Raw genomic sequence first — 12,879 nt, 5'->3', positions numbered from 1 at the left:
ATAGTCAAAACATTTCATCTGTGTGATAATTATGAACATTATAAAAATGTACTTATTCCATATCCTAAAATGTTTGTTTCTGCCATCCTAACGAAGCTTAATGAACCTAATACATTAACATGCAGTCTTTTGGAAAGCTTTCATTGGCTCTGCTTGGCTAATTAGTATCGACATAGCAAACAGGCCCTATCGGTATCAGACCATTAGTCTGGCTGTATATACTGTGTAAACACATCTTTATTATCTGGCCTCCTGACAAGCCATCTGCTGAAGAAACAATGGTGTGATTTAGCAGATGTTAGTACTGAACGATAAAAGCATCCATTTAGGAGGATCTTACAGCTATAGGGCAGACTGTGCAGGGTTATATGGTGCAAAGTGGGCACACAGTCCCTATCTATAATTTGTAGTCAAAGTTGCAGGGAAATGATAAAACCATGCTATTGTGGATTTATAATTGTAGTCTCGTTTAGAAATGCAAGTAGTAATTAACTTGAAATCGGCATTATACACTAGAATTTACATTCCTGCTGGGCTTGAAATGCTATTTTAATAGCAGTTTGTTTTCCCTACATGAAATTACCTAAGGGTCTTTTGTGTTACTTCATTGTAGATGCTATTAACATTCTAAAGGAGATGAAAGAGAAGGATGTTCTTATCAAAGATGCAACAGTCTTGTCCTTTTTCCACATTCTAAATGATGCAGCCTTAAGAGGTGAAGTTGAAACAGTAAAACAGTTGCATGAAGCCATCGTGACTCTAGGATTAGCAAAACCATCGACTACTATAAGTTCCCCATTGGTCACTCTTTATCTGGAAAAGTAAGTTAATTGAATTTTGAATTTTAGATGTTGCCATTCAAAGAATAAATCTAATCATTTTGGGATTATACCTTGTAAATGTTCTGTGGTGATGTGGAAGCCTTTGGTTCTTTGCCTCCATAGTTAGAGGATTTATGTGGGCTAGGTAACCATTAAAATTGCTGGCAGCCCTGTGGGCCTGTCTGTGGCTCACCTCCCAATTGAAAGATCTGGTGATTTCTTTTTGCTGGGGCATATGATGATATTACCTGAAATTAGGTTTAGTTTTTCCCAGTTTTGAACCTTACAAGTGTTACTGATTTGTGGATATAAGGAAGAAGGCCCTCTGGGGAGCTTTTAGTTATGCATCATGACTGTCATTCAGGTACTATCATAGAAGCATTTCTTCAGTTCTCCTTTGTGCAATGGTATTTTATTTTAATCACAAATTTTATTATACTTATTCTGTTTCATAACTTATTTTAGAAGAGACTGTGTATTGTGGGAAGAAAAATTTTGTTGAGGATAGCGTAAGATTAACTGAATTGTATTCATTCCAAATGCCCACGTTAGTTCCCACTTTAAGGTATTGTTTGCAATGCAAATCAAAAAATCAACCTATTTGGCTGTAATGAGTGAAGCGGTTCACTAAGATGGTTAAGCACACTGTATTATCTTTTTTCCTGATTTGTTTTGTCTTGTTTTTGTTTTCTGTTTTTAATTTCCTAGATCTGAACCTCTATATCATCTTTTCCATGGCTTAAGGCAATATGTAATATGCTTGTTTTATAAATAGGTTTTTCTGGTTTAGTATGAATGGTTTCCTCTCAGTGCTAGGAGAAAAAAGAGCTATCTTTTGGTTGTCATTCTTCCTAAATATTGGAAAATTTTTATTTATTAAAAGGTACAATATGAATGGTTCAGTAATGAATAAAAACGTAGAATAAACATCTCTTTTACTAGCTGTATGTTAGGAAATATATGTTTACACACACACGGATATACATACACGTTTTATGAAATGATTCTTTTGCCATCCAATTAAAAAACTGTTTTCAGGTTAGTTGATTGGCTAAGTCCTCCACAATCTCAGCATTATATCCTTTTAAAGAAATAGTGATTCAAACAATTACTATGTTATTGAGTTCTCATATTCACAGCCAACTTTATATAGAAATCCTATAATTAATATGCTTCCCACTAGAATTTTTTGATTGTTTAAAAGACCCATCTCTGCAAATTGCATGTGGAGCTCTGCATAGGGATTTGAAAGAAATGGCCCAGTGCCCAGAAGAATTAGGCCCTCCTCCTCTGCTGGGCAAAAATAAAACAATTAACAGTGAAAATGAGGCCATGGTAGAAAGGCATCTTACGAATAGAAATGCTTTGAAGATAGAGAAGACATAAAGTTTTCTTAAAGAGGTCTGCAGATGGGGCTTATGAACCAAGGAGACCTTACTCAAGTGAAAATGGAGAGAGCATGGAGTTCAGATGCTACAGGGTAACATAATTGGTTGGTCTGTCCATCCCTCTGGATTATACAGTATTCCCACTGGATTATATAGTACATTCAGATACTTGTATATTCAGTGTAATTTGGCTGTTCCTATTAATTGGACTAAAAAAATCTAAATTGTGACCTTTTCCTTAATGGTTTTTTACCACTTTGAGATACATGTAGAAATTATTACCTTCTGTTCCTACTTTTTAAATTTTTTTGTTATCTTTGCTTTGCAGAGGCAGCCTCCATGAAAGATCTTTCAGTTTCATCTATGATGATAAAAAAACGTTGCTGACTGTTTTAGATTCAAGGTGCTAATAAAAATGGAGATATAGTAAATTTCATATTTATAAAACTGCAGAAAACATTAGTGGCACTCTTAGTTGGGGAAAAAATTTACTTTGTAACTTTTTTAAATTGTGCTTTTCCCAAGTGATAGAAGATATCAAAAAGTCCACGTGTATTTGATTTGATTAGATATGTTTAATCATCAGTAATATGTAATTGATCTCAGCAGGTATGACCTCATCTGCGGAATGAGCTTTATTTATTGAAATATGAGGTAAAATTGAGAAAAACATTTCAGAACATTATACAAAATCTTCATCCGTTTATTCAAAGGCAGGCATCTTTTTGGATTGTCGTTGCAAAAACTAAAGATGATAGCACTTCTGTATTATAATTCTGAAACAAATCCATCAGATTGAGTTCCTTAGATAAGCTTAAAAATTCAGTAGATCTTAATTTTGAACTGACTTGTTTAGCGTTGGGTAAAGCACAGGAGAAATTTGTATGGCGTCGGTTCATGTTGCTTGGATAATGTAAAAAATCTATTTTGGCACGGAAATAATGCATTTTGTTTTTATTCATTTGTCAAGGGAAATCCAAAGTGCCAGCAGGTTTGCAAAATTACAAAACAGTTGGTAAACTAATCTGCTTCTGTATATTTAAATAATACTTGCATTAAACAGAAAAGAAATACTCTGAAGTTGAACAAAATAGCTTTGTATTTCATTTATATTACATTGTTCTATAAACCATGTGTTTTAACGTAGTCCAAATGAATGTTATTTAATACAGTTTTTGCCACTACGTTATTTTTAATTCATTTCTTTTATTGAAGCCATGTCTGATTCAGAGAGATGACATGGATCTTCCATATTAAGCAAGAAAGTAATGCTTCAAAATAGGTTAAAAGAGCTTTTGATTAGTCTTTATGTTATGGTAAAGGAACTGAAATTAATAAAATCTGAGCCATCAGATTTAAAAGCACAAGAATTTGTGTGATGCAGTTTCAGGTTTACTTATTCTATAGCTGATCCATTCTGGTTTCACTACATATGGAAAATATTTGAAGCTATTTAACTGCATTATATTGGTGCAAATGATCAAAGCAGTTTTAATTTCTGCTTTCCATTAAGGATTTTTCTGTGCTGATTTGTGCTATAATCTGCAGGTGCACATATGCATTTCATCTAAGTGCATCATGGGCTTTGTGTATATAATCCCCCTAGAACTCTTGCTAAATTAATCTTGAGTTCTTCATAGAAGTCATAATTTCTGTAAGATGACTATAACAGTGTAAGTTTTAAAACTTATTGTAACACTTTATGTGTTATATAAATTGGGAAATATCCTTTTTAAAATGATGGCTAGTCTGTCATACCTCCCCTCCAATTTTAGTATCTTCATTTATACTAGATACTTTTTAAATTTTTTATGAGAATGCTTACCTTTTAGAGTAAAACTGTTTATGTGCTGAAAAGAAATTAAGAAGGTTTAGATCTTTTGCTCCATTATTGCAATTAAGAATTTAGCATCCTCAGTGCCAAAGGACAAAAATGGTTCATTTGCCCTAGGGGGACAGGACAGTGATAAGATGATTTTTCGTCAAGGATCATTGGGTCGTAATTAAGTTACATTCATGGCTATTGCTTTTTGAAGGATGATTGGTAAATGACAGGCTTCATGAGCTTAGTACGGACAATGTTCAGTAGGGTTTTTTCTCCCTCTGTCAGAAAATCCTGTTGAGCCTGATAATGTAAATGTGGCATTTTATTCTGAACAAAAGAGCAGGGAAATGAGCTATCTTGTCTAATCATTCAGTTGTTTAACACCGACTTCCAGTTTAGACTCAATTGGCTGGAAAGCACTTGACATGTGAAGTTAGTGCTGTTCGGAACGCATGTTTGAGTAAATTTTAAAGTAAGTGACAGCTAAATTGTACCTAGGGAAATTACAAAGCCTTCAACACAGTTAATTTTTTGGGGAGGATTAGTTGTAATTGCAACACCAGTCTCCTTGAAGATTTCTCATTTTTAGATGATGAACAAAAAAAACATTTAGTTCTTTCAAGGGCTGGTTTTCTTAACAGAATAATTTTTGTAAGGGTGTTGGTTTCTCTTGAATTGATTTCTCTCCATGCTGAACATCAACATAAGATTCATGGAGTACTTTGATTTTAAGGTGTTGAGGGATTTTTTTCCTTCCATGTTTTAAACTTTTTTTTTGCCCCACCAAATCCCTTCTTTAGTGATTTCAGATTTGAGAGCTTTTCAGTCAATAACCTCTTTAGGTCAATTGCCACTTATACTAATACTTGATGCAAAATGTATTCCAATTAAAAATCAGTATTTGTCATCTTTTTTGTTGTTTACTCTAAGTATTCTCCTTGAATTGGAAAACTATTTGCTCTAAGCAAGGAGACTAAGTTTAAAGCTACTGCCATGTGAATAGATACTTGTCACAGTTCTTGTTTTAACAATTTGAGATTATATGAAACATTCGTAATATTTAGTTAATTGTATTGAGGGATTTGTTTGAGCTGTATGCACTTTTTCCCTCCTGGTACCTATAAGTAGATATTTTCATGATGGGTGGATGCATCATATGAATGTACGTCCAGTAAACTTATCTAGTGTTTGTTTTTCTGTCAGTGACATTATAGCATTCTTTAATCTCATAATAAGGATTTACTAAAACAAGAGGTGATAGTAGATTTGCTATATGTGCCTTTAGTATGCCTTTATGGATGTTCTTACATATAGTATTTAAAGTGACACTTTGTAGTTTATATATGGTCATGTTCCCTTAAAACAGAAATTATATATTCTAGAATGATTTTTTTTTTTTGGCATGGGCAGGCACTGGGAAATGAACCCAAGTCTCTAGCGTGGCAGGTGAGAACTCTGCCACTGAGCCACCATTGCCCGCCCTAGAATGAATTTTGATATGAGCCAAGTGAAGCTCTTTTTTAAGTGTTCAAATTACTTACTGGTCTGAGTCTATATTATAGATATATATATATTTTAGATTTATAGACTCTTTCAGCGCCCTGTTCTGCTCTTATTTTGTAGGCTTACAAAATTTTGATAAAGCTTAAATTATGTTAATGTGCATAAATCAAAATATTACTTTAAAAAATTATTAGTATGTACAGTTTTATTCATGCATATTATTTTATGTAGTCCATTGAATTTTTTGTTGTTGGGTGAGGGTTTGGTCTTTGAAAACGCAGGGCTTTTTAGAGCTGTTGTAGAGCGGATTTTCTTTTAGTGTTTGTCCTTTGAGGCTCGTGAAAGCACAGTGAAGAATTTTTATCAGGAATGGACTTTTAAAATTTATGACCCATTTGTGGATAAAGCTTTAGAAACATGCATGTGTACTGAAATAAGCATAGAATCAAAGTCTTGAATCTAGAAGTAATGTTATCAACAAGATGCTTCAAAGAATTATTGATATTTTGGAATAGAGTTTTAAAGTATAAAAAGGAAATCCTAGCCCTTAGGTCACAGAAACTAGAAAACACAATGTTTGGTAAAAGTGTTGTCCTACCTTTTGGGTATAAAGGGTTTCCATATTTCTCCTTTTGGTATTTTGCAGTCACACTAGTTTAATCCTGCCTAATAAAATTGGTATTTTCACTGTTTATGCCCCTTTACCAAGTCATTAATGATTTTCTCTGCTGGTGCCAAGCATATTTCAGTAGAAAAGCCTAATTAATAGCACAAATTCTTACAACTTCACAGTATTAAAAATGGGTGAGAACCTCAAGTGCCTTAATTCAGCCACCGAGACAATCTATTTTTCCATAAATGTATCATTTTGCTCCTATTGAACTACAGGAAGTATTTATCAATTGGAATTGAAATCCAGAAGTCATATGTCATGAATATTCCTTTAGCATTGTGAATTTTAGCTAGTACTTTCTTCATATTCCTTTTCCATCACCCAAGTTTTCAAGTCTTAAAAGGAAAGATTAACAACGACATAAAATTATATGAGGAATGCACATTTTTATATCTTTTAAAAGAGATATGATCAACTACAAGTCAGAATGTAGATAATAGGAATTGAAAAAAATGGTCATTTGGTTCATTTCTTCTTGAATACACTATGTATGAAGTGTTTCATTACAGATTTCTAATTCATTTTGTTGACAGTCTGAGAGTAACATTTGTGCTTAAAATTACTATCAAATATATGGATTGTTTCCATTTTGCTATTTTTGTCTTTCCTGTTGTTCTGAGCACATCTAATCTTCAGAAGCATATGTTTGGAGACCAAAGACTATTAGCATGTCTCTTTGATTGACAGAACAATTATTCATTCATTTATTGATAGCTTTGACCTAATGTAGGGTAAATACAATGGGAACAATACTATTTCCGTTTAGGAATTGATCTGAAAAAGCAAATCTTGTTGCTTAAAAAAACTCAGTTGTATGTTAGTTTGTTCTTAAAAATGTTTTACTAGTTTTCCATTAACTGGAACTGTAGAAAGGCAGTAACTGAACTTGTGTCTGAAGCAAGGGAAAATACTGATTATATAAAGCTTCTTATGATATGTGGTAGCTACTGTAGTATTTCTCTTGTATGACAGTAATCTAGCCTGCAACATCTACTTGCGGTTTTGAAATTAACCTGTAATTTACTCTTCACCCCAAATGACAAAAATTCAAATGACTCTGTGGGGTGCCAGAAGATGCACTGTAAACAGGGCTTAGGAAGGGGAAAAGGTAGAGATCCATCAGGATAGACTCATTTTCACTATGTCAGTATTAGTGCAGTAAAATTAACACTTCTTCATGGTATTTTACTTAGTAGAGCTTAAAACCTTAATCTACATAATATTTGTATAATAGACAAAAATTTTAGGACTTTAAAAAAAATGTTAGGACTTTTTCCTTTTGAAAACTGTTGGAGTATAGAAAAATAATGTTTTCTCCATATTCTCACTAGTTGTACTTTTGCCCTTGTCTATCCCCATGCCTCTTTCTTTATATGTTTCATATTCTCTTTTTAAAAATCTTCCAATTTCTTATTACAAATACTTTTACCTTGTTAAATTGAACAAGTAACAGTGCTTTTAATAGAGTATGATATATAATTAGATGTACTGAACTGCAAGTAGGAAGTCCAGGGTCCTGGTGCCAGTACCTTCCTCTGTATACTAACCAGCCTCAGGCAAATAAATCATTATCTAAATGCCTTAATTTCCTCATCTATTTAAAAATAAAGGGAGGTGGTGCGTCGATTTGGATCAGTAATCTCTACAGTTCTTCCCAGGTCTTATATTTTATAGCAGTATTTCTCATACTTGATGTTTTTCCTTTTAAGGGAAAAAAAATACTTTTCAAGGATCCACAAGAATATTTTTGCTCGTTCTTGTTTAAGAAACTGTGACAATGAAAATATATTTTTGTTTTGTCTTTGCACAATAGAAGCCTTGTCTTTGTAATTTGAAATCATTTTTAAAAGCTCACTCTCTAATGAGAATTATAGTTCTCCTAGAATTCACTGACAAACAAGAATATACTCTTCTATAGTAAGCTGTATATATGAATTCTGAGGTTATTTTCCTATATATCTCATTATGCAAAGGTATGATAAAAAAAAAAGTTGAAAAATGCTTGAAAATTCCTACCCAGCTATTGGTACAAATTAGTAGTTTCCCAAATCTAAAAAGGTTGAGGACCCTAAAGGCACATAAATAATTGGAAAAGATATTTCACAATAGTCTTTGCTTTTAGGAATAATGCATTCTTACAGCAGCTTATTACATAAAATAAGCTTTTTTTATAATAAAAAAATCAGAGCATGCCTTCGTCTATTTGGACTTTTTAACAGTACCACTTAGAAAGTTAAATAATAAAATACGAAGCAAGGAAAAAGAACTACTAATGATGTCTTTCTGCAGAATATTTATATATGAGTTGCTTCTCTTATTTTTATTTCGTTTTATTTCCATTGTGACTTTGTGATTTTCTGCTCAGTCATGTACAGTTTGATTGATCAGTGTACAGTGCTTCTAAATCATTAATGAAAACCTAAAGTGCATTAAGTTTATTTTATTCATTGTTTATTTTTCAATATTTCCAAGGGATGACTTACCTGCTGCTCTTGAAGCTGCCATTGACTGCTGTGAAAAGTATAAAATATTACCAAGAATTCATGATATCCTGTGCAAACTGATAGAGAAAGGCAAGACTGATCTGATTCAGAAAGGTTAGTCACCTCCTTATATCTTAATGTAGGTTTTTTTTCACTTCTCACGTATTTGATCTGCGTTCATTGCTGTAAAAAGAAAACAGGAAGACAAACGCATGTAGAGAAACTTCATCACACTTCTGAACTAAAAAGAAAAATTGGGGACTTTAATATTATAAATGTCTTTGATTTTGATAACTTCATTTTGAAAAGTGGCTGTTCTATTATTTTCATGCTCTACTTCTTGGTGATCTACCTTTATGAGGAATTTTTTCACCCATATCCCCACCAGTTCTCTTTGAAGCTACTATAGTAACTTAGTGCCCATACATGTATCCTGTTAGCTAAGGAATGTGATAGAAAATTGGTTGATATAGCTATACTTTTTAAAGTTATTCTAAGTATTTGTTTTATCCTTATTTTCTTATATTTGCTCAGAAATTCATTGGATACTGTGTTTCTATTTTTTTCCTCTAATATTTTTCTTTTTTCCTTTTTAGTGATGGATTTTGTAAGCCAAGAACAAGGTGAAATGACGATGCTTTATGATCTCTTTTTTGCCTTCCTGCAAACAGGAAATTACAAAGAGGCCAAGAAAATCATTGAGGTGTGCTTTTTACTACAGTATTCTAATTGTGCAGCTATTTAGACTCTTAATTAGAATATATTTAAAATTTTTAACCTTTAATTACACTGGTTCTGATTTATGTTAATAGAATTCAGTTCCAGTAATGGGGTGGGGTAAACGGCCTGCTTCTTTATTGTATATAATTACAGTTCAGAAAAAGCAGTCTGGTTGTATATTGAATTTGTTTTCTCACTTCGTTAAATTCACGGTTACATATCAAAATGATATTTGCATATTAAATCTTGGATTGTGGAACAATTAAATTAAACTGGTGTTCCTGGGTGTAAAGTTGCTAATCCTCTTTTCCAAGGAATTCTTTGTTCTTAAAAGCAGTGGAATTTAATTTGCTGCAGACCATGCTCAGATTTATTTATAATGCTTGTCTACAAGTTAATCATCCAAACAAGTGCTGTCTGCAACTGTTTGGCATTTAAATTTTCTTTTTCTTTTCTTTTTTTCCCCCCTCTGGTAAACAGCTTATGAGAAGTGGTAGGTGACAAACCTGGCGTCTCTAGGATTAGTATATCTTTTATCTAGGCTTGATTGAAATTTTGCTTATGATAAGTCAAAGGGCAACTAAAAAGTCTAAGTTGTGATTCATTTCGTTATTCAACAATTCTGTGTCCACTACAATTTTTTTTAAAACTTCCATAGAAGTTGGACCCATTACACTTAAGAAAAAAATATTTCATGAGATTCAAATTTTAAACTTATCAATAGGTCTATCAGGTTTCTCTTCAGGTTTTATTTTGCTGTTATTCCATACCTTCTCCAAAAAATCTCTGGTGTGGACAGGATGCAAAGGTAGTGTTTTGCTTATTATTTGTATGCTGATGACTGCTTATCATGAAATTGAAAATTTAGGCACAAAACCCATAAAATTATTAATTTCTCCTGATGATTTTCAAAACAAGATAGAAGTCCAGTATGGGAAAAGAGGATGTGACATAAACTCAGAACGTTCTCCTTTCTATTTATCCTATGACTCAATATACCTACTTGTCAGTGGGCAGTGGGACATGATATCTTAGACAGGTACTTCTGTAGCTCAAGTGTTTTATTTGTGTTTCCTGGAAAAGAATCTGATCTCTTATATTGAATTTGCACAGTGTATCTGAAGAAATGAGGGAGAATTATCTGCTTGTTGAATTCCATCACTCTTCATGGTGTCAGAGTGAGGAAAGTGCTGATCAGAGTAGAAAGAAAATTCAGGTGTTCAGGTAATAATGGTCAGAGTTGCTACAGAAGGAAATCATTTTTCTCCCCTTATACAATAAGCAAGGCATAATAGAAAGAGCCAAAGATACCAGAGTCACTTCCCCTTTTGCCATCTACTTGCTTGTGGAATGGACAAGTTACTAAACCTTTCTAAGCTTGCATTTCCTCATCTGTGCAAGGAAATCTAGTATCTGTCTATAAGATTCAATCACATAATGTATGTAAAACAGCTTCTTTGCATGCTTCTTGGATTACGGTAGGTGGAAAAGTAAATGTTAATTCTCTGTGCTTCTTAAAGGCAGTGATTGTGTTGTTTTCCTTACCTCCCATAATTCATAGTATGATGCTTAGCATAAGATTCATGCATATCATATGAGTAGGAAAGAGAAGACTGCCTCTTAATTACTTTTGAATTTTGCCACCTTGTAATATCATTAAGGATGGTGGTTAAAGAATGGCTATCTGCCAGTGACAGAATTTTCATAGCTGAATGTGTACAAAATTGTATGAAGGGTTACTATAGCTTCACAGAACTCCTGTAGTAATCTAGGGTAGGATAACAAGGTGTGAGATACTTTGTGAATATCCTGAAGCACATTTCTGTTGTGGTTTTCTTAATGGTTAATTGGAGGGGAATTAAAGATGTACCCTGTATGTAGAAACTTGATGTTTTCACCATTAAAATTCAAGACCTGGGAGGTTTCTCTTATAGTTTTCTAAGGATTATTGAAAATTAAAAAAAAGTAATCAAAATTAGTAATCTAGGAGCATATCAGCATAGGTCAGAATCTTGTAAGTACTGAGCAACATTTTATCATTCCTGTAAGCAATAGTATCTTATCAATGAGTAGACTCACAGTTGAATTTCCAAAGCTAGGTATACAATAGGACTTCTTTCGTTTTGGAGCACTTTGGGAGGTCACAAGAGGAATAGTCATAACAGTGCTCACAGTAAAGAGGCAAGATCCAATGTGTAGTATGACCTCTTTTGTTTTATAGAGGAGCCAGTATATATATATATTACATATTATATATGACAGTTTATAATACATTCAACATAGTCTTTATTTTATTTCTACACATGGATTATTGCAGGAAGGTAGAATTATAGTGGTTGTTTTTTTTTACTTTATGTAATTTCTGAACTTTTTTGAGCATATTTATTCTTGGAAAAAAATTATTTTCTTCCCAAAAAGACAAAAAAGAAGAGTGAAAAGTAAACCAGGTTAAGTTTAAACCCTCAAGTAGCTAATGTGGTGCTCCTTGAACATGAAGTTAATACATGAAGATAACTGCTATATAAGACTGAACGGTTAGCTGTTGTGAGAAAAGGTATAAATAACTCTCAGAGTTAAAGAGTGAAACTTACTCCCATGTAGAAAATTAGACAAGACTTACTGGAACAAATGCATTTGAGCTGGGCCTTGATGGATGTAATAACACTAACATTTAGAAGGTTAGCTTTTTCCCAGACCTTGGAGACCCTTCAGTGTTAAAATGAGGAAGTTGGAGAAATGTAAACTAGCATAAGGATGTAGGATAGATTAAAGGGGGTCTGAGATAGTAGGGGTAATTAGGTTCTAAATTAGGATAAAGGTTGTGGAAATTTTTAAAGGTCCTTTACTCATTCACCTCAAGTGATATCTAATAATTGAAGTAGAGTAAGTGTGGTTGGCAGAAAGGAGAATGAATTAATAGAAGAGTGAGGTGACCTAACCTCTAACATAGATCTTATGTTCAATTTCTATCATGAACCTTTCAAGTTGGCACCTAGAACATCCTAAATGACGCCCTTTAACGATGGAGGCTTCCCAGTTTGATCAATTTCTCCTCTCTTCCTCCTAACTCTCCCCTCCACTCCTCTCTCACCCTCCTATGCCTCCTAACTAGTAATTACTGGTTACATCATTACATTTATAGTGTCTTTGGAGAGACAGACCTTTTAAAAAAAATGAATATTTAAATGTGCTATTTTCTGTATAAAAAACTTAATAAAGAGAAAGGGCGTATTTCAGACTTGGTCTTCTCTGGAAGTTTGAGGGGGAAACTGAAGGATGAATCAGGACCCTGACACATACTATGTGATTCAAAGTAGCATAGATGGGACTAAAATCCAGATACCCTGAGTAGTTCAGCGTTTTTGCTAGAAATTATGGTAAAATGATGATACTGCTCTGTGAACAAAATATTGACCTCATTCTTTTAGTCAAATATCTTTTTTTGAAAAGAAATTTTATTAATAAA

The 12,879-nt window shown here is 33.1% G+C and overlaps 1 protein-coding gene across 1 annotated transcript in view; it reads left to right on the top strand.

Moving 5' to 3' along the window:
* LRPPRC (leucine rich pentatricopeptide repeat containing) overlaps positions 1–12,879 on the top strand; it is a 127,444-nt gene that overhangs the window by 55,153 nt on the left and 59,412 nt on the right. Inside the window, exons 23-25 of the mRNA XM_077134115.1 lie at positions 614–821; positions 8,683–8,807; positions 9,290–9,396. Of these exons, the coding sequence (XP_076990230.1) occupies positions 614–821; positions 8,683–8,807; positions 9,290–9,396 (440 nt within the window). The remainder of the gene's footprint in view (positions 1–613; positions 822–8,682; positions 8,808–9,289; positions 9,397–12,879) is intronic.

Source organism: Tamandua tetradactyla, chromosome 17 (genome assembly GCF_023851605.1).
Source record: "Tamandua tetradactyla isolate mTamTet1 chromosome 17, mTamTet1.pri, whole genome shotgun sequence".
NCBI classification, from domain to species: Eukaryota; Metazoa; Chordata; class Mammalia; order Pilosa; family Myrmecophagidae; genus Tamandua; species Tamandua tetradactyla.
The sequence above is the reverse complement of the archived record's forward strand: the minus strand, read 5'-3'. Positions and strand labels throughout refer to the sequence as shown.